This window comes from Danio rerio, chromosome 7 (assembly GCF_052040795.2).
Source record: "Danio rerio strain M-AB ecotype USA chromosome 7, GRCz13ab, whole genome shotgun sequence".
Classification (NCBI taxonomy): Eukaryota; Metazoa; Chordata; class Actinopteri; order Cypriniformes; family Danionidae; genus Danio; species Danio rerio.
In genome coordinates this window covers 9,550,040-9,572,674 of record NC_141027.1, presented here as the reverse complement: position 1 = coordinate 9,572,674, position 22,635 = coordinate 9,550,040, and the positions used below count along the sequence as shown (strand labels likewise).

At 37.0% G+C, this 22,635-nt stretch overlaps 2 protein-coding genes across 12 annotated transcripts in view; one reads left to right on the top strand and one right to left on the bottom strand.

Moving 5' to 3' along the window:
- The window catches only part of pcsk6 (proprotein convertase subtilisin/kexin type 6), an 884,625-nt gene that overhangs the window by 306,824 nt on the left and 555,166 nt on the right, over positions 1-22,635 (bottom strand). The window lies entirely within an intron of this gene.
- Positions 1-22,635, top strand: part of lrrk1 (leucine-rich repeat kinase 1) — a 198,839-nt gene that overhangs the window by 94,029 nt on the left and 82,175 nt on the right. For 10 of the 11 annotated variants that reach the window (XR_015495050.1, XR_015495048.1, XR_015495051.1 and 7 more), the window contains 8 exons: positions 268-380; positions 7,117-7,334; positions 12,550-12,714; positions 14,471-14,643; positions 15,395-15,515; positions 17,912-18,071; positions 18,299-18,575; positions 20,650-20,821. Coding sequence is in view for 3 of the 11 variants with exons in the window: in XM_087260147.1 (XP_087116273.1) it covers positions 268-380; positions 7,117-7,334; positions 12,550-12,714; positions 14,471-14,643; positions 15,395-15,515; positions 17,912-18,071; positions 18,299-18,575; positions 20,650-20,821 (1,399 nt within the window). In the remaining 8 variants the exon portion in view is untranslated. Of the gene's footprint in view, positions 1-267; positions 381-7,116; positions 7,335-12,549; positions 12,715-14,470; positions 14,644-15,394; positions 15,516-17,911; positions 18,072-18,298; positions 18,576-20,649; positions 20,915-22,635 lie in introns of all 11 variants that reach the window. The other variant, XR_015495055.1, reaches the window with a different exon arrangement.

Below are 22,635 nucleotides of genomic sequence, written 5' to 3'. Positions count from 1 at the left end.
TATGATTATTTTGCAGTTGCGTCATAATCCAAGCATCTTTTAAGGACACACTGTTAGTGGATTCTGCAGTGTATTTGATGTGAGAACATCAATATATTTATTTCCTTCCGTCCAACATCAAGGTGCTCGCTGACTTTTTTGGAGAGAAGCCTAATAATCCCAGTTGGAATTTCATGTGAAAGTCAAGAGCTGTAGAAGTCAAACAGGACTGAAAGTGCTGGTTCATCTCTCCTGCTGCGGGGTTTAAGGATGTTTTGTGTTTTTCAGCAATCCAGGCATCCAGGAGCTTCCCATCGAGCTTGGGCAGCTCTCCAACCTCTGGCAGCTGGACATTGAAGACCTAAACATCAGCAACATCCCTGCAGACGTCAGGAAAGACGGTAAAACACCATCAGCATCACAAACAAACTCCTCACTAATGCTCTCCTGAATTAGTTTTATGATCATATAAGATCACTGCAAATACAGTATATTAAGTGCAGTTGAAGGCAAAATTATGAGCCTTATGCTGTTGTCCTATATATGTCCTAGGGCTGCTCGATTTTAGGAAAAATCATAATCACGATTATTTTGGTCATAATTGTAATCACGATTATTCCAAACGATTATTAGTTGAAGTCAAAATTATTAGCGCTTCTGAGAATTTTTTTAAAATAAATATTTCCCAAATGATGTTTAACAGTGCAAGGAGTTTTAACAGTATTTCCTCTAATATTTGTTTAATATTTGGCTTATTTGTTTTGTTTTGGCTTGAATAAAAGCAAATTTAAATATTTTGAAACCTCTTTTAAGGTCAATATTATTAGCCCCTTTAGGCAATATATATTTTTGATTGTCTGCAGAAGAAACTACTGTTATATAATGACCTGCCTAATTACCCTAATTAAGCTTTTGAATCACACTTTGAATTTGAATGTTTGTATTTAAAATAATATCTACTAAAATATTGTGTGCTGTCATCATAGCAAAGATAAAATTCATCGGTTATTAGAAATGAATGATTAAAACTATTATGTTCAGAAATCTTCTTTCCATTAAACAGAAATTGGGGGGAAAAGGTTGTTAATATTCAGGAGGGCTAATAATTCTGACTTCAACTGCATATATTATTTTCCTCCCTGCAAAGGAAAGAGAAATAAATACAATAGAATAAAAATATGAAACAAACCGTGCTTTTAGCATCTTCACTGTAAGAAAAACACTTTAGCCACAAAAGTCTTGTCAAGAGCAAAGAGGGATTTTCTCGTTGTTTTATTAATCATGATAAAACAGGCGGCAGATGTGCTCTGTCACTTTAATGGTTTCGCTTTCACGTGTCTTTTGATCCTCCTCAACTCGTTTATTTATTACAAAATGAGGGTTAATATGAATAATCACTAAACACCGCGTTTTGAAACCTATTTGAACATTAAAGCGCTCACGTTAATGACTTTAGATGTGTGTGCTCTCTGCTCGTCACAATGTGCGAATAAGACCAAGTGCAGACCACATGCTTCTGACTGTTTGCGCGACGCACACACAAAAGCATGCGGTCTTTCGCGCTTTTAAGAGCAACAAGTGAGGACAACTGGACAGGGGGCGGTAAATAATGGAATAATCGTTTATCTCGATTAATGGTTTTTCATAATCGTTAGAAGCCATAATCGAAATCGAAATCGGAAATCGATTAATTGCACAGCCCTAATATGTCCTATATATTATATTGTCCTACATATATCCAAATTATGTGAAATAATAAATCCATTTCTAAAGATGTTCAGTGACTAAAATATTATTTTTAATAAAATCTTTTTATTTAATAAATCTGTTTTGTTCAAATTCACCAACATACGGTAGTCAACAATTGAAAAGGATCAAAAAGGGGTCCCACTTTTTTTTGATGGTCCGTTTGTTGAATTTAAGTTACATTGCATCTAGATGCCAACTAATTCCCATTAGGTTATAAGTAGACTGTTAGGTTGGGGTTAGGGTTAGTGTAAGTTGACATGTACTTGCAAAGTTTCTTATAGTTAGTTAAATGTCTGTTAAAGGAGCAGTATCAATGGATATTAAGCAGACAGTCTACTAATACTCAATTGGACCATCAAAATGAAGTGTTACCCTAAAAGGTTTTTCAAAATTGTCCTAGGACAAGAATGGGTGTTGTTCAAAATTTTAGGACAACTTTGTTGTAAAGTAATGATCCACTTCTAATGTTGACTACTGTGTATGACCTATACACTACCTGACAAAAGTCTTGTTGTCGATCCCTGTAGTAAGAGCAACAAATAATAACTTCTAGTTGATCATTTAGAAAAGTGTCAGAAGGTCGATTTTTCGGATGAATCATCTGTTGAATTGCATCCCAATCATCACAAATACTGCAGAAGACCTACTGGAACCTGCATAGAAGCAAGATTCTCACAGAAATTAGTCAAGTTTGGGGAAGGAAAAATCATGGTTTGGGGTTACATTCAGTATGGGGGCATGTGAGAGATCTGCAGAGTGAATGGCAACATCAACAGCCTGAGGTATCAAGACATTTGTGCTGCCCATTACATTACAAAGCACAGGAGAGGGCAAATCCTCCAGCAGGATAGCGCTCCTTCTCATACTTCAGCCTCCACATCAAAGTTCCTGAAAACAAAGAAGGTCAAGGTGCTCCAGGATTGGCCAGCCCAGTCACCAGACATGAACATTATTGAGCATGTCTTGGGTGAGATGGAGGAGGCGTTGAAGATGAATCCAAAGAATCTTGATGAACTGGGAGTCCTGCAGGAAAGCTTTCTTTGTCATTGCAGATGACTTTATTAATCAGTGATTTGAGTCATTGCAGAGATGTATGGATGCAGTCCTCCAAGCTCATGATGGAGTCAGACACAATATTCATTCTGTTTCCACTGCAGCATGACTTTATATTCTATACTGGACATTATTTCTGTTAAGTGACAAGACTTTTGTCTATGTAAAGTCAGACCTTACTGTCCTAGTTAAATCATTAAAAATCAAGACATGATCATTTTTTTTTTTTTTGTAAAATAAGTGTAATCTAGAGGCCTTTGCCTTTCATATAAGCCACTTCTGATACCAAATAATTAACTAGAAGTCAAGTTATTATTTATCATTCCTAAAACTTGGATAGGCGACAAGACTTTTGTCAGGTGGTGTATTCACTGAGAAATGGATAAAAATATTCATTTTCAAAATGGCTTGTGCACATTGTCACTGTATAAAATGCTCTAATATTCATAGCAGAAAATATGCTGAGGGAAGTCAACATTTACTAAACAAGCTGTTTTAGTACATTTTTATATGATTTTTTTTTATATTCTGAAGAAAGTTTTATTTATTTATTTTTTTCAGAGCAATATTATTATACCCTTCCGATATGATTAGCCTTTTAGTGAAATTGTACTTTTTTTACAATATTACAACAGGTGTTTAGTACATTTTAGCAGTATTTTATGCATTTTCTTTTCTAGTTTTGCAGTTTTTATATTTTTAAATTCATTTTCAGTTTTAGAACCTCAATAAGTGCTTAATAACAAAATTAAAATGTAAAAAAACAAACAAATAAAAGTCTATTTAAAACCTAGTATTTTTTTTACATGTTTCAATAAGAATATGAATATTTTAACCATTATTTATTTCACTTATCTGCCAGAGGTATTATTATTATTTTTAAGTTAAATAAAATTTTGATATAAATTTTATAATATGCATAGAAGTATTTTTTTATATATAGAAATAAGTAAAGAAAATAAAATTTAATTCATTCATTTTCTTTTCAGCTTATAAAGGTCCCTTTATTAATTTGGGGTCGCCACAATAGAATAAGATGCCAACTTATCCAGTATATGTTTTACGCAACAGATGCCCTTCCAGCCGCAATCCAGTACTGGGAAACACCCATGAACTCCCATTCACACCCATACACTATAAACAATTTAGCCAACCTAATTCACCTATAGCGCGTATGTCACCCACTGTGTCTCCAAATGTAATTCATTAAGTAATTATGAAAGAAAATAAGTTATTAATTTATATATTGTGTAAATATTTGTGATAACATCGTCTTAACCAAATGCACAACTGTACTGAGATCGCATGTCTCACACTAATTAGATGAAGAGCTTTATTCATTATTAAACAAACTAAATGGGGGTTTAGTTCTGTGTGCATCTTCTTCCTCTTCCTCCTCTGGGTCTGTATAATCCAGCGTTTGCCTGATCAATATTTCATTCTCATCATAGAGACTATGCGTTTCATGCAATATTTACAGCATTTTTGTGTCATAACAACAAACTCCAGAGATTTGAGAGGAAGTCGTGTGTCTCCCACACACATACACACACACACACACACACACACACACACACACACAAATCACATCAGAATATTCTGTATGAATGAGAACTTGACAAAAGATGCTCTTCTATTTGCTGCAATCTGCTGATGATACTGAGATTAGCATTGTTGTATTAATATTGCATTATTTAAAGTCTATATCAGGGGTGGGTACACTTGGTCCTGGTGGGCCGGTGTCCTGCATAGTTTAGCTGCAACACTAATGAAACACACCTGAACATGCTAATCAGTGTCTTTAAGATCACTAGAAATCTATAAGCAGGTGTGTGTGATTAGAGTTGGAGCAAAACTGTGCAGAAAACCGGCCCTCCAGGACCGAGTTTGCCCACCCCTGGTCTATACTATTGAATTGACTAATAGCAATTGAATAAAATTTCAAATTTTTATATCATCAGTTTTTTTTTATTTGAATTACAGTGTTTTTATGGGTGCTGGAAATCTTTGAATTTACTCTAAAGGTGCATGCAAAGTGCTTGGGTTTTGGGAAAAATTGCTTGAAACTAGTTTTGCATGATATACCGACACTTATGCCCCGTTTACACTGATGCGTTTTCGTTTTAAAACGCCTAAGTTTTGCTACGGTTACGCCATCCATCCACACTACGCTGGAGTTTTCGAGCGCAGAAAACTGAGCTCTTTTTAAGATGCTGAAGAGGCTGTTTTCATTCAAAAACACTGTTGCCAGTGTGGATGGGGGAAATCGGAGACATCTGAAAACGGAGGCGGCGCTGCAGACATCTGATTGGGGCTTTTCCTCAATAATGAGTTGCCTATACACAGTTCAGTCCTGCATCCTCTCCATGTAGGTTCAGACTTCGCAAGTTTGATATGGAAAACTCCAGAGGACACGTCGGGTAAATCTTTAAAAGGAACAGTGTACTTTATAACCTCATTCATCACCCTGGCTACGATGTTTCACTTAACAATAAAATGAAGACATGATATAAGGAACTGCCTATTTGTATTTTGATATTTGCAACTTAACAAACACCAAAATTGTTGAGGCGTCGTGTAGCTGCATATTTATATGAGCGTCATCTTCACTGTATACATATTTATAACAAAACGGAGCCTATAACATCACTGCCTCCTTTCATTTTCATTGAAAATACTAAACATGCCCTCTCTTTTGCTGAGTATCAGTTTTAATAACCATTAATGGCCATTATAGCAGTATAACGTACAAAAAGTTTATACAGTATAGAAAATAAAGGCAAGCAATCAGTCATATGTGCAGAATCAGTGCACGCGGTAATATTAAATGTGGAGTAAGTGATCTTCCACAATGCTAACAGCTTACCATAAATCTCTGAATCACAGTCCGTCCCCTGCCATCTAGAGCCACGCCTCCTGAAACAGGAGCACAGCAAAAGAACCCTCGCTCATGTGTTAAAAGCGACTAGTGCTTGTTCGGCGGCGTGCAAGCCAAACTGACATGCTATTTCAGAGTGAATATTTAGAGTTGCTTGGTGAACAATATAGGGAGACTAGGCGGAATAGCGGTATTTACTTGTGTTTTGTTGTTAAACTAATTAAAATCTAAATTATCAATGCTGTAAAAGGACCTTATGAAACTGAAATAGTCTTATCAATCTTTCATCGGAAGATTTTAGTAGCTGAACAACACTTCTGTGAAGATATAACCCGTTTGTAGCAACAACATCTAACGTTACATCAGCTTTTTAAAACAGAACATTACCTGTCTAAGAGAAATCCTTCAGATATGGTGTCATCCTTTCTCCAGCGTGCAAAGGTAACTCCAATATTGATTCAGGTTTTAAAAAGTTTTGATTCAGCATGTTTTTACCGATCGCGCATGCATGCTCTCTCTCGTGAACACGCGGTGGTCGGCAGAGCTGCGTATAAACGGCTGCGCAGTTGTTCAAATCTGCATTTGCTGACAGACAGTTTGGGCTACTTATCGGAATTATGAGAGACTATTTAATTGGATGAACATTTTTTAGTTTTATGCCTTACCCAAAATATAAAAATACATATAAACACATTTAGATCATTTACTTGAGTCATTACTATTAGACTGTGAAGAGACTTTCAACCAGCACAACAACAAATCCTTCTGAAGACAATCACCTACTCCACCTTTAACTATTATATTGACCTAACTTATCTTTGCGCTCAGCCAAAGCACATTACCTGAGAACAAGTAATAGATTCAAAAGACCAAAGTCAGGGAATATGTCGTCGATAGAGACAAGATGAATTGAATATCACGTTTAACAAACATAGAATAGATCCAGCAGTGGATCCTTGATTAAGTCTGACGTGCACAGCTCACATCTGGGTAGATGTGCTCAAAGTAGTGTGCCAGTGTGTGTGTGTGTGGTCATGGATGCACAGGGAAATCAGGAGATGCACAAATAAGTATGTTTGTCATTATTATGAGTTTTTACAACAAACAAGCACATGTTTTAATATATTCATAACCGTGTTCGTGTTTTACCGTCATGCTTTAAAAAAACGCTAAAACAAAAAACGCTAAATTTCGCTATCTATAATCCATAATCATAACTCCTGTACAGCAGTCCCACAACATACTTTCACATCTGACACTCAAATGCCCTGTCAGAAAAGTCTAGTGGCTGGGAATGAGCTTTTTACAGTGTCTGCTTTAACACTAATGTTGTTTTCGTGTGTTTACATAGATGAATGGCCACTGTGTAAATGCAAAGTACTTATTGGCGCATTATATCCTAATGATAGCATGATATCATTGTCTTTAGTGATTTCCTCCGTGTGTGTGTGTGTCAGGTCCTGCTGCAGTTCTGGCATATCTGCGAGCGGAGCTGCGTGGTGCTGAGCCCTGTCGGCTGCTGAAGCTGATGGTTGTTGGTCCTCCACGACAGGGCAAGAGTGCTTTACTGGAGGGCCTGCAGACTGGCAAACCCTCGCCCTTCGTCAACACCGACTGCAGCGTACACACCTCCAGCTGGGAACTGGAGCGGCCCGTGGGAGTCCTCAAGACTGCTGTAAGCCACACACACATATACACTCACTCACTCACTCACCCACACACAGACATGCTCACATAAGCGCTCACTTAATTACACATACTCGCACACTCAGTCACATACTAATACTCGCGTTCTCATTCACACGCAGACTCACAGACACACAAATATTAAATAATATATTCTGTCATGGTATAAATACAACAGAAGCGATGTTTAAGCTCATCACATTGGAGAGGTCAGTATCTGTGACTCACTGTGGTAAAATGAAGTCGTCTTACACTGATTGAAGCGTCTGACTTCATCATTCCAGCTTCCACTCAATTCCCAGTCCATCATCCCATTGTTTTTCAGGGTGTGGCTTCGTCACATCTGTCCCACAATGCCTTGCTCACTGGGAAGCCAGCTGCTATGTTTGCTTAAACTCTGTAAACATGGCAGGTCAAAAATAAGACTGAGAGGAAAAAAACTGTATAGTCTGTAAATAAAACCCCATTAAAGTGCCAACACTGAGTTTATGAATGAGCAGCGGCTGACCTTTGACCTCCCGCCTCTTTTTGTGTTTATACATGCTTTCTGAGCCTGAGTTAGCAGTGTTTCCAGTCTCAAGGTCTGAGTCACGACCACACATACAAAAACTCACATACACAGACTGGTAGAGCAGTCTTTATGGGGACTTGCCAAAGATGTAATGATGTTTATACTGTTAAAAGTGTATATTCTGCCCATCTACGCCTGAATTTAACTCTCACAGGAAACAATCTGCATTGTCAAATTGTCAGAATACCTGATTTTGTGCGATTTATGAGCGGTTTTCCACATGGGACCAAAAAAAAGGTCAAAATGAACTGGTATTGCTATACTTGTGGGGACATTAGGTTCCTACATTGTAAGCAGTACAAGAAACGCACACACACACACACACAAACACACCAACCCATACAGAGGAGCTGATGTCATATGGTTGTGTTCATGACCTCTTACACATGTATCATGGACAGAAGCATATGTACACAAAGGTTACAAAGCCTCATGGACGTCACTCCTCCTGCAGCTGTGAACAATTACTGCTCACGCTCGCACACCAGCAGATCGCTCAGTGTGTGTTTGTGTGTGTACGCACATTCACTTGATTAATATTTGTGGCTATTTAAAAGAAATGTTCGCCCACAAATTAAGAGTGCTTCATTACACATGACTGATTTTTAAGAAACAAATTCTGCAGATTTGATAGACATCGTATAGTTTTATGGTGTGTTGTGTTGTGTTAGGTTAGGTTATATGTTAGGTTATTATTTTAGGTTAGGTTATGTTGTTATGTTAGGGTATGTTATACTAGGTAAGGTTAGATTATGTTAGGTTATGCTATATGTTAGGTTGGGTTATGTTATATTTTAGGTTATGCTATGCTAGGTTATGTTATGCTATGCTAGGTCATGCTATATGTTAGGTTATGCTAAGTTAGGTTAGGTTAAATGATAGGTTAGATGTGTTTAGATGTGTTAGATTGTGTTAGGATAGGTTAGGTTAGGTTTTGCATTAGTTGTTACGCAAGGTTGGTTATTTTAGGTTATGTGTTCATTTATATTTTTATGTTTATTATGATTATAGTTTTACATTAAGTAATATTTTATGTTAGATTATAACGTTAGGTTTTATATGAAGTTAGGTTATGTTTTACGTTAGCTTATTAAACATTCTATGTTAGGTTATGTTAGGCTTTTCGTTAAATCGGGTTATGCGTTACAATAGGCTAGGCTAGGTTATGTTTTACGTTAAGTTAGGTTATGTTTTACATTGAATTTGGGTATGTTTTACATTAGGTATCTTCTGTTTTATGTTATGTTAGGTTAGGTTTTATGATAGGTTATAGGTTATGTTATATATTAGGTTATGTTATTTTAGGTTAGTTTAGGTTAAGTTGTTATGCTAGGTTATGTTGTGTTGTGTTGTGATGCGTTGTGTTATGTTATGTTAGATGGGGTTATGTTTAGGGCTGGGTGATTTAGCAAAAAAAAAACTAGGTTTTTTATAAAGTTTGACCGATTCACGATTTCGGTTTCGGATTTTTTTATTTTATTATTGTGTTACTAGTTTTCTCAAAACATTACAACAACATGACTGAAGTAACATTCTCTTTAAAAATAACTTGAAAAACCATCTGGTTAAGGAACATTGTATTTTTAATGGCCATGTCATACAAAAATCGGTCAAGGTGTAAATAAATGTAAAACAAATTCACGAGTTAAATATTGTTGCTATATAGAAATACAGAGGCATTTTTTGCAAGTTTTGCCTGGGAAAGATTGGCTGTCAGCTCGGCTTTGACTTTGTCTTCTGATTGAATGACAGGTTGTAATGCTGCTGCCTTTTTCTTAAAAAGATACAGTGGAAGAAAAGGACTGAACATGGAAACTGTAAAGCCTAATTTAACCCAATGCGTGAAGTTGTCTACGTATAGCAGAAGCAAATACAAGCACCAGATGTGTCTAATGTAAAATAATATATTTAATCTATTTTTCTTTTTTTTCCCCTTTTAAATACCGATAATTTGATGCGCTTTGCTCCACTCTCTGTATTATGCTGCCTGATCTGTCTGGTTTTCAACTAGGTCCGCTACATGACGTCATGGGGGCGGGTACTTTCATTTTCACTGCTACAGTCCCTCACCTCTGCTCGTGTTCAAACCAAAAGATCGGCGCGATTTTTCACATTGCACGTCCTTCATGCATGTTGAGATCGAGTTTATCGACTTGATGGGGGAATATGTCTTGACAATCCACACAGACGTGCAACAAGTAAAATCCTACATGACTTCACGCTTTAACAGACAGTCAAGCAGGTCGCACACCAGAAGCGCCGCGACACGGTGCGCACATGATCGTTTAAACTATCACACACTAAACGTGCACATTCGTATGATATTTAACATGAAACTAATCAGATGGCGCTCTGTGGGCCGGCTGAAATATGAACTGCTTCGTGAATCGTGGCTGGGCGGCACCGGTGTGTGTATAGAAACCGGTTTAGAATTCTAAAATCCATGGAGCTGCGTGGTGCTGTGCGGCGCGTCGCTGAGAGGCGCTTCTGGTGTGCTTCCTGCTTCATACAGAGAGTGAACCAAAGCACATTGTTGCCATTGTAATGTATTATATATATATTTTGATTCAAAATTAAATCGTCTTAAAACGTAAATTCGAATTAATCGAAAAAATCGGAAAAATCGCCCAGCCCTAGTTATATGTTAGGTTGGGTTATGTTGTATGTTAGGTTATGCTATGCTAGATTATGTTGTGCTATGCTAGGTTATGCTATATGTTAGGTTATGCTAAGTTAGGTTAGGTTATATGATAGCTTAGGTTATGTGTTAGATTATGTTAGGATAGGTATTGCATTAGTTGTTACGCCAGGTTGGTTATGTTAGGTTATGTGTTGATTTATAGGCTATGTTTTAGGTTAGGTTTGGTTATGTTACATTATGCAATGTTTTTTTGTTAGGTTATGTTCTGTTTTACGTTGAGTTATCTAATGTTTTATGTTAGGTTATGCTATGCTAGATTATGTTATGCTATGCTAGATTATGCTATATGTTAGGTTATGCTAAGTTAGGTTAGGTTATATGATAGGTTAGGTCAGGGGTCGGCAACCCGCGGCTCTAGAGCCGCATGCGGCTCTTTAGCGCTGCCCTAGTGGCTCCCTGAAACTTTTTCAAAAAATGTTTGAAAATGGAAAACGATGAGGGAGGTAAATATATTTTTTTGTTTTAATATGGTTTCTATAGGAGGACAAACAATCTTAACGTTTTCCAATGCTGTAAAAGTGTGTAGAATATTTAATTTCAACATTTCTGTCAACGAAGATTTGCGTCATAGCCTGCGACACACGTTTCTATCAGCAGGGCGGGATGCCAGGCAGGTAGCTGTTGTAAACAAACCGGCTGCTGTGTGATGCGCCATGGAGCGCAAGCTGTCTTTGCCAAAGATGTTCAGCAGGGCACGCTTTCTCATTTTCCCTCCCTGAGAGAATTCAAAGAAGCCCATCCCGATCACTAACTCAACGGTGATTATTTACAAGGTGCGATCGTTGATATGCAAACTGCATTTGGGAGCAGATTTTGTGAGTTGCGAAAGGAAAAAACGAGACTGTCTTTCCTTGACACACACCCTTGGAGATTGACCCTTCAGTATGTATTTGTAGCCAACGAAGTCATTTTTTTAGTCGGCTTATATAGCTAATATAAATACATATAGCATGTGTTGCCATCATTATAAGGCTTATATAAAGCTTTTAATTTATTGCGGCTCCAGACATATTTGTTTTTGTTTTTTTTTGGTCCAATATGGCTCTTTCAACATTTTGGGTTGCCGACCCCTGGGTTAGGTTATGTGTTAGATTATGTTAGGATAGGTATTGCATTAGTTGTTATGCCAGGTTAGTTATGTTAGGTTATGTGTTGATTTATAGGCTATGTTTTAGGTTAGGTTTGGTTATGTTACATTATGCAATGTTTTTTTGTTAGGTTATGTTCTGTTTTACGTTGAGTTATCTAATGTTTTATGTTAGGTTATGTTAGGCTTTATGTTTTGTTTTGTTATATTATGTTTTATGTTACATTAAGTTATGTTTTTGTTAGGTAAGGTTATGTTTTACATTAGGTTATGTAATGTTTTTTTGTTACTGTAGGTTAGGTTAGGTTGGGTTATGTTTTGGGTTACATTACTTTAGGTTGGCTTACATTGTTAAAGAGCAAGTCATATGGGTTGTCAAAAATATCTAATTCCAGTTTGTTGCCTAATATAATATGAAATATTTAATGAATAAAAAAGTTTAAAATGATTATAAATATGACTAAATTATACAAAATCTAAAAGTAAGCATATAATAAGGCATAAGTCTCAGAATCTTTTCTTCTATCATTGGCAATAATCTTAAAATCAATATTATATGAGAAAGTGTGACACACTCAAGCAAAACACAGCAAAGTGAGTATTTCTTGATTCATTTAGTTTTCCCACTGCACTTCATTTAAATACAACTTGTATTTACTAATAGAGATAGCTGATAAATGTACTTTTGTTTTATTAAACTAGATATGCCTGTCAAGTTGCTTTGAGAGTTTATTTTCTTGTAGTTGCATTGGTGATTAATAAAACACTATTAATATCTTCACTTCTTTACCTGATTCAGTTTAGAGGAGGAATGAATATGTTTGTTTGTGTTTTGGTCCACACAGGTAGATTCAGTCTCCTTTAATGTGTGGGACATCGGTGGTCCGGCCAGCATGTCGACGGTCAACCAGTGTTTCTTCACTGATAAAGCTCTGTATATGGTGATCTGGAATCTGGCTTTAGGAGAAGAAGCCGTGGCAAACCTGCAGTCCTGGCTGCTCAACATCGAGGTGAGAGAAAAGAGAGAACAAACTAGACAAACATCATTACAAACCATCTGAATAAATGTACAGTTGTGTATTGTATATTATTTTCCTTTATTTTAATACTAATATATTTTTAATCTTTTAATTTCTTAAAAGTTTGAATTAATAATAACTTCTCTTTTAATCCATATGTTGGTATTTGTTTCTTATTTCTGTATGTGTTTATCAAAATTCTAAATGTATTTATGCAGTTTATCATTTTAACTTTATTACTTCATTTTTAAAGGTTTCATTAAAATGCTATGAAGCTCTTTTGAATTGAATTGAAAAGAGAATTTCTGTATACTTCTGAGTGAAATGTATGGCTTAAAGTGACCGCTTGCTTTTTTAAATATGAAAACAGGTATATTTTATATACTTTATGTTGCATATATTAGTATTTTAGCAACTGCTTAATATTTTAATTTATTGTTTTTATTCTGTTTTATAATAATAAGCAAGGGCGACACGGTGGCTTAGTGGTTCACACTGTCGCCTCACAGCAAGGTCGCTGGTTCAAGTCCCAACTGGGCCAGTTGGAATTTCTGTGTGGAGTTTGCATGTTCTCCCGTGTTCGCGTGGGTTTCCTCCGGGTGCTCCAGTTTCCCCTTACAGTCCAAAAACTTGCGCTATAGGTGAATTGGCTGAAGTTTGTATGGGTGTTTCCCAGTACTGGGTTGCAGCTGGAAGGGCATCGGCTGTGTAAAACATATGCTGGATAAGTTGGCGATTTGTTCCACTGTGGCGACCCCTGAACAAGAAAGGGACTAAGCCAAAAAGAAAATAAATGAATGGAGGAATAATAAGCAACATTTTGTTATCACAAACGTGTTTATAATATTAATAATTATAAGTACTAAATTTTCTTCAGAATAAATAAAAGACAAAAAAAAACATTGTTTGCAATATCAAAATATTTTGATTTAATTTTTTTTGGGTTGTAGATTTATTTGTTTTATGTATCCATATTTATTTTTATGTAGTTTGTCAGATTTAATGATAATTTATTTCTGAGTAATTAAATAAAAATGATTGTGTTATGTTTAACATATTTTTTGGTTTTTGTTTACTAGTTTAATAATGTATGTTGCTATTGTAAGTACAATTAAAAAAGGTTTTTAAAAAAGCATATTTATTTATTAATTTCTATGTATGTATTTTTAAATATATGATTTTATTATTTGTTTATTTTTATTGTTTTATTATTTATTTATTCCTATTTTTTTATTTATTTAGTAATTGTACATTTTTTTGTCACGTTAACCTCCGTTCATGTCACGTCACATATCGTTAAAACAACAATTACAATATTGTTGTAGACTATAAGCATCTCACATCCCATCTGATCTTCCTTCATTCATTCATTCATTCAATTATTTTCTTTTGCCTTAGCCGCTTATTTATCAGGGTTCGCCACAGCGGAATGAACCACCAGCTATTCTTGCATATGTTTTACACAGCGGATACCCTTCCCGCCACAACCCAGTACTGGGAAACACTCATACACTCTCACACGCACTCATACACTATAGGCAATTTAGTTTACTCAATTCACCTATAGCGCACTTGTTTGGACTGTGGGGGAAACCGGAGCACCCGGAGGAAACCCACGCCAACACAGAGAGATCTTTTCATACTTTTTCCTCATTTTTAACTGAACACAAATTCCCTTTTGTTTTCTATAATGTGTCATCTTATAACGTCTAAATGTGTTTTTTGTGTGTTTTGTTTTTTTGTCCAGGCTCGTGCTCCTAACTCTGCAGTGATTGTGGTGGGCACTCATCTGGACCTCATTGACACTAAGTTCCGCACGGAGCGAGTGGCCACACTGAGGGCCTACATTCTGGCCCTGTGCAGAACGCCATCGGGCGCCAGATGCAGCGGATACCCGGACATCACCTGGAAACACCTGCAGTAGGTTTGCTTATGAGTTAGAATTGTTTTGATATATATTTATGTCTTTGATTTGGCTTCACTAGCGTCCCCTTACTCTTGAGTTGACCTAATTTTGTTTGATACTTTGTTTAATTTGTTACTTTATTATTGTAAATATTTTTCTTATTGGATATATATTATATTTCACTTTTTTGTACATTAAATCTCTTTTGTTGGCAGTTTTGTTGTTTGTGTCTTTTACTTTCACCCATCATCTTGTAAAAGTACCACACCTTTTAAATGTTATTACTTTTACCCTAGACTTACATCAAAGAGGTTGTAACAGGCTGTCTTCATCACTTCAGCTCATTCAGGGTGTCCTTAAAAGCTTTTAAAAGTTAATCAATTGACAGTACCAAGTACTGGGTTGCAGCTGGAAGGGCATCCACTGTGTAAAACATATGCTGGATAAGTTGGCGGTTCATTCTGCTGTGGCGACCCCTGATAAATAAAGGAATTAAACCAAAGGAAAATGAATATTCACAATTTGTGAAGTCATACGGCCCTGGATAACTCAAAAAAGCGACAACTAGTCTTTAAAATGCTCTGTTAAAGGCCTAAGGGTTCTTTCATACCCGTCTCATTTCATTCATTTAAAACACACCAGAGCTTCAGTGCAGTTCTGGTGCGTACCAAAAGCATATTAAGACCTGCTGGAAGAGGTGGTCTCTGTATGTTTACTGCAATTATGGCAGGTACTGCTAATTGTGTGCGTGTGTTTGTCTGACAGCGAGGTGTCCTGCAAGACCCTAGAAGGCCTGGATGGACTAAAGAGGCTGCTGTTTCAGGTCTCCTGCTCCATGAAGGACATCAGCAACCCTGCTAGCTGCCATAAACTAGTAGGAAGACTGGTTAGTGCTAGTTATTACTGTTTTAATGGCATATTTTTTTCTCAGTAGGACAGAAAAGCAGCAAAGCATACAGTGCAGTCTGCTTTTTATGTGTATGCGTGTAGCAGATATTTGTATCAAAAGCAATCTGGATGGGGGGGGGGGGTGTGGTAGTAAATGTGAGGATTCATTTATGCAAATAATTATACTTCATTGTGAGGAGTTGTTCCATGCAAGTATTTTATGCAGGTTATTGTAAAAAAAAATATGCGAGACGTAATTTACTGCATGTAATTATGCATACGTGCAAGTAATTTTTGCTAATAGGTTTTCATAAGTGGGAGTAAATGTATGCAAGTAATTGTGTATAAGTCAAAGAAGTAACTTCATGCAATTTGAGAAGACCATTTATGCAAATAATTATGAATATGTGTGAGGAGTCATTTTATGCAAATAATTATGCATAAGTGCAGCGAGTAATTTCATGCAAATCATTTTATAAATGTGTGAGGAGTAATTTTATGCAAACAAAAATGGATATGTGCGAGAAGTAGTTTTATACAAATAATTATGCATAAGCTTGAGGAGTAATTTTGTGCAAATAATTATGCATATGTGCGAGTAGTTTTATGCAAATAATTATGCATATGTGCGAGTAGTTTTATGCAAATAATTATGCATATGTGCGAGTAATGTTATGCAAATAATTATGCATATGTGCGAGTAGTTTTATGCAAATAATTATGCATATGAGCGAGTAGTTTTATGCAAATAATTATGCATATGTATGCAAAAAAATTATCCGTGTGTAGAATAATTTTATTCAAATAATTACATTTAAATATGTGAGGAGTAGTTTTATGCAAATAAATATGTATATGTGCGAAAAGTAGTTTTGTACAAATAATTATGCATATGCTTGAGGAGTAATTTTGTGCAAATAATTATGCACATGTGCGAGTAGTTTTATGCAAATAATTATTTATATGCTTGAGGAGTAATTTTGTGCAAATAATTATGCATATGTGCGAGTAATTTTATACAAACAATTATGCATATGTATGCGAAAAAATTATCCATAAGTGTGTACAATAATTTTATTCAAATAATTGCATTGAAATATGTGAGGAGTAGTTTTATGAAAATAATTATGCATATGTGCGAGTATCTTTATGCAAATTATTATGCATATGTATGCAAAAAAATTATCCGTAAGTGTGTAGAATCATTTTATTCAAATAATTATGCATATGTAAAACTGTGTAATTGTATGCAAATCATTATATAAATGTGTGAGGTGTAGTTTTATGCAAACAAATATGCATTTGTGCGAGAAGTTATTTCATGAAAATGATTATGCAAATGTAAAAACGGAGTTATTTTCTGCAAATAATTATTATGCATATGTAAAACTCAGTAAATTTATGCAAATAATTATGCATATGTGCGAGGAATAGTTTTATACAAATAATTATGCATATGTGCGAGGAATAGTTTTATACAAATAATTATGCATATGTGTATTTTATGCAAATAATTATGCATAAGTTTGAGGAATGTTATGCAAATAATTATGCAAATGTATGATGAATGTTATGCAAATAATTATGCATATGTGTGCCAAAATTATCCATAAGTGTGTAGAATAATTTTATTCAAATAATTATATTTTAATATGTGAGGAGTAATTTTATGCAAATAATTATGCATATGTATGCAAAAAAATTATCTGATAGTGTGTAGAATAATTTTATTCAAATAATTATGCATATGTAAAGCTGAGAAATTGTATCCAAATCATTATATAAATGTTTGAGGAGTAGTTTTATGCAAACAAATATGCATTTGTGCGAGAAGTAATTTCATAACTAATTATGCAAATATAAAACAGAGTAATTTTCTGCAAATAATTAAGCATATGTGCAAGGAGTAGTTATATGCAAATAATTCTGCATATGTTTGAGGAGTATTTTTTATGCAAATAATTATGCATATGTGTGAGGAATGTTATGCAAATAATTATCCATATGTGTGCAAAAATTATCCATTAGTGTGTAGAATAATTTTATTAAAATAATTACATTTTAATATGTGAGGAGTAGTTTTATGCAAATAATTATGCATATGTGCGAGAAGTAATTTTATGCAAATAATTATGCTTATGTTTGAGGAGTAATTGTGTGCAAGTAATTTTGCATATGTTCGAGGAGTAGTTTTATGCAAATAACTGCATATATTTGAGCAGTGATTTTATGCAAATAATTATTCGTCATATGTGTGAGGAGTCATGTTATACTAGTGTTTGTGCTTAAATATGATCTCATCAGATGCAGTGCATAAATAAGATGTTGCAAGGTCTTGTTCTGGAAGGTTGCCGTGTTCTAATGCAATCATTTGCGTTTGTGTTTATTCCACAGATTCCCAAAAGTTACCTGATCCTGCAGGAGGCCATAAAGGCTGAGCGAGTGAGGAGAGACGAGGCTGATGAGGTTCAGTATCTGACTGACTCTGAACTGGAGCAGATCATTGAGCAGAGTCCTGCCAGCGATATCAAAGACTATGAGGATCTGCAGACTGGTAATGCATGACTGTTTAAATGTTGTGGTTATTCTTTTATAATAAATTATTGTGTTCATTATGACAATAAATAAACTATTATATTTGGCAAAGCTGAAAGAAATCAGTTATTAGAATTTAGTTATTATTTTCTGTTTAACAGAAATTGGGCTAACAGATATTCAGAGTCGCTAATAATTCAGGAGGGCTAATAATTCTGACTTCAACTGTATGTTTGTGTGTGACAGCAATCAGCTTCCTGATGGAGACGGGCAGCGTCCTGCACTTTTCGGACACCAGTCACGGCCTGTGTAAGCTGTATTTTCTGGACGCCGTGTGGCTCTCAGAGTGTCTGGAGCGCATCATTAACCTGCGCGGCTCTCGCTCAGTGGCACGAAACGGTGTGATCAAGGCTGAGGACCTGCGAATGCTGCTGGTGGGCACCGGCTTCACCCCGCAGACCGAGGAGCAGTACTTCCAGTTCCTGGCCAAATTCGAGATTGCTCTGCCCGTCGCCAGCAGCAGGTACACAAACTGCAGCATCAAGATCAGTCTGAACTTAAATGCAGTGCTCTAGGCTAGTTTGTAACAGCAGATGGTGCTCTAGGCTAGTTCTTTTGAACAGCAGATGGTGCTCTAGGCTAGTGTGTAACAGCAGATGGTGCTCTAGGCTAGTTTTTAACAGGAGATGGTGCTCTAGGCCAGTGTGTAACAGCAGATGGTGCTCTAGGCTAGTTTTTAACAGGAGATGGTGCTCTAGGCCAGTGTGTAACAGCAGATGGTGCTCTAGGCTAGTTTTTAACAGGAGATGGTGCTCTAGGCCAGTGTGTAACAGCAGATGGTGCTCTAGGCTAGTTTTTAACAGGAGATGGTGCTCTAGGCTGGTTTTTAACAGCAGATGGTGCTCTAGGCTGGTTTTTAACAGCAGATGGTGCTTTAGGCTGGTTTTTAACAGCAGAGGCGCTCTAGGCTTTTGTTTCACAGCCGATGGTGCTTTAGGCTAGTTTTTAACAGCAGACTGCACTCTAGGCTAGTTTTTAGCAGCAGATGGAGCTTTAGGCTAGTTTTTAACAGCAGAGGCGCTCTAGGCTAGTTTTTAACAGCAGATGGTGCTCTAGGCTGTTTTTTTTAACAGCAGAGGCGCTCTAGGCTGGTTTTTTAACAGCAGAGGCGCTCTAGGCTGGTTTTTTAACAGCACATGGTGTTGTTGGCTAGTTTTTTTACAGCAGATGGTGCTCTAGGCTAGTTTTTAACAGCAGAGGCACTCTTGGCTAGTTTTTAACAGCAGATGGTGCTCTAGGCTGTTTTTACAGCAGATGGTGCTCTAGGCTAGTTTTTAACAGCAGATGGTGCTCTAGGCTGTTTTTTTTTAACAGCAGAGGCGCTCTGGGCTAGTTTTCAACAGCAGATGGTGCTCTAGGCTGGTTTTTTAACAGCACAAGGTGCTCTAGGCTATTTTTTACAGCAGATTGTGCTCTAGGCTAGTTTTTAACAGCAGAGGCGCTCTAGGCTGGTTTTTTAACAGCAGAGGCGCTCTAGGCTGGTTTTTTAACAGCACATGGTGTTGTTGGCTAGTTTTTTTACAGCAGATGGTGCTCTAGGCTAGTTTTTAACAGCAGAGGCGCTCTTGGCTAGTTTTTAACAGCAGATGGTGCTCTAGGCTGTTTTTACAGCAGATGGTGCTCTAGGCTAGTTTTTAACAGCAAATGGTGCTCTAGGCTGTTTTTTTTAACAGCAGAGGCGCTCTGGGCTAGTTTTCAACAGCAGATGGTGCTCTAGGCTGGTTTTTTAACAGCACAAGGTGCTCTAGGCTATTTTTTACAGCAGATTGTGCTCTAGGCTAGTTTTTTACATCAAATTGTGCTATAGGCTAGTTTTTAACAGCAGAGGCACTCTAGGCTGTTTTTTTTTTCAAGCAGAGGTGCTCTAGGCTGGTTTTTTAACAGCAGATGGTGCTCTAGGCTGTTTTTTTAACAGCAGAGGCACTCTAGGCTGTTTTTTTAACAGCACATGGTGTTCTAGGCTAGTTTTTTTTTTACAGCAGATTGTGCTCTAGGCTAGTTTTTAACAGCAGAGGCGCTCTAGGCTGTTTTTTTTTAAGCAGAGGCGCTCTAGGCTGTTTTTTTTAAGCAGAGGTGCTCTAGGCTGTTTTTTTAACAGCAGATGGTGCTCTAGGCCAGTTTTTAACAGCAGATGGCTCTTTAGGCTAGTTTGTAACAGCAGATGGCGCTCGGCTAGTTTTTAACAGCAGATGGCGCTCTAAGCTAGTTTATAATTGCAGGCAGCGCTCTTGGCAAGTTTTAATGGCAAATTTTTTAAACAATTATAAAAAAATATTTTTTTTTATCCAGTTTTACTGTTATTTCAAGTTACTGTTTTGATATTGCAGTGTTATTGTAATATGTCAATAGGCTAATATCAGTGTTATCTAATATATATATTTTTTCCAAAAAAAAAATCTGTTTTTGAGAGTTTATTACACATTCACACACGTAAAAAAGGTTTCCTGCTTTGCATGCATTACATATGTTACATATATTGTAAGTGTTGAGAGTTTCAACCCTGATTTAACTGAGGATTTTTCTTCTCCACTTCCCAGCTATCTGCTGCCACACCTTTTACCCCCTAAACCTGCGCTGGACATTCACGGCTTCCGGCAGCAGAGCAACAATAGCATCCAGCGGCACTTCAAGATGAGCTTCGTTCCTGCGGGATTCTGGGAGCGCTTTATAGCCCGGATGCTCATCAGTTTAAACCAGATGGACCTGCAGGTAAAACACACATTCTAAACAGATGATTAACTGACCAATAAAAGGCATAATCGCAGTCATTTCAGGCAGAGAATTAGAGGCTGTAAGCTGGAAGTATACAGCAGCATGTAAAGGCTGATTTATATCTCTGTGTCAAGCGCACGCGTATGGTCTGGCGCAGTCTTCGTGCGGTCACATAGCCCTTGCGCGGCTGTAATGGGTCGGCTTGGTAGCGCTGACAAGTGTGGGCAGGATCGAGAGCCGTTTGACACCATTGGAGCGAATTTTTACAAGTGTTAAGTGTTGAGCTACTTGTACATTAAGGTAGCGTTCAGAAAAAACAAAACAACAGCGAAAAAACTCAACACAGAGGAACATAAAACCCCAACTGCCAACTAGTGTTTCGGGTGTGTTATTGCAGAGCAACACAAACCACAAGCAGAAGTATAAATGCATGGCTACCCGGAAGGTCACGGTGATCACTCGACACAGAAGTATAAACTAGTCCTAACACTGCATTGCAAGAAGGGGGCAATGGTTCCTGTGTTTTTATGACTATCCACAGGTCTGCATTATTTGGGGAAAAACATATTGCAGATACATTTTTCAGATCATTTCATTTGTGATTTCATTTTTTTGTTGTTTTAATTAACAGCTCCAGTTTAGATGTGTTTATTTGTGTAGCTGCTAAATTTGGCCGTAATTTGTGTAATACTATTGTAGTCAACGTTTGAAGAGGTGAAAAAAAAAGTTTAAGAAAATTGTCCAAAACTTTTGAACAACACCCATACTTGTCTTAGGACAATTTAGAAAAAATAAAATAATAAATATATAAATAAATAAATGAATATTAGCAATAATAATAATATAGTAAATGGTGTGTGGTAAATTCCCTTTCCGTTAAGGCTGATTTATACTTCTGCGTCAAACACCGGCGTATGCTACGGTGCTGACGCATAGCCCTTCGCCGTGGCCGTCCCCGTCACTGACGTGCACCTCTCAAAAAATGTAACTACACGTCGCAACGACGCGTAGCGTAAGCTCTGTGATTGGTCGGCTCGGTAGCGCTGACGTGTCTGGGCGGGACTGAGAGCCGCGCGAATGGCGCGACGCCGCGCTAGCGATTGTTTACAAGTGTGGAGTCCCGTAAAGGAGCGCCAGATGGAAAGTTTTGTTTTGTGTTTACCTCATAGTAAAATTTGTTGCACGTCCGCCGGTTCCTGCCTCAAAATGAGCGAGTTTGAGCCACTTGTACATCCCGGAAGTGTTCAGGAAAAGCAAAAACGTAGCGAAGAAACTCGACACAGTATAACATTTACACCTCACTGCCAACTAGCGTTTCGGAAGTGTTAATGCAGACCGACAGAGACAGCGCGCATAAGTATAAATGCACAGCCACGCGCGTTGCCTGCGCCGTGGGTTACGTCGGTCACCTGACGCAGAAGTATAAATTAGGCTTAAGGAATCAGTAATTGTAAATTTGTTTCGGGATTTGTAAAAGTGTTTTGCGTCTTGTTAATTTTTTTCTAAAATGTAAATTTGTTTCGTTCTTGTTAAATAGTTTTTCCTATGTAATTGTGTCTGATGATAGGTAAAAATGTTTTTTAAAATGTAAATTTGTCTCGCTTTGTAAAAGTGTTTCACACTTTGTAATGTTGTTTTGCACTTCCCGGCCACCGTAGGAAAGGGCCGTCATCGCAGCTTGCGCTTATGGTTTATATGCTTTATGATGTCCTCCACCATTCAGGGTACGAGAGAGATCTCAGATCTGGTGGAAGCAAATTGTGGCAACTGACCACTTTCCTCCTCTGTGTTTCCTCTGATGTTGTTTACCG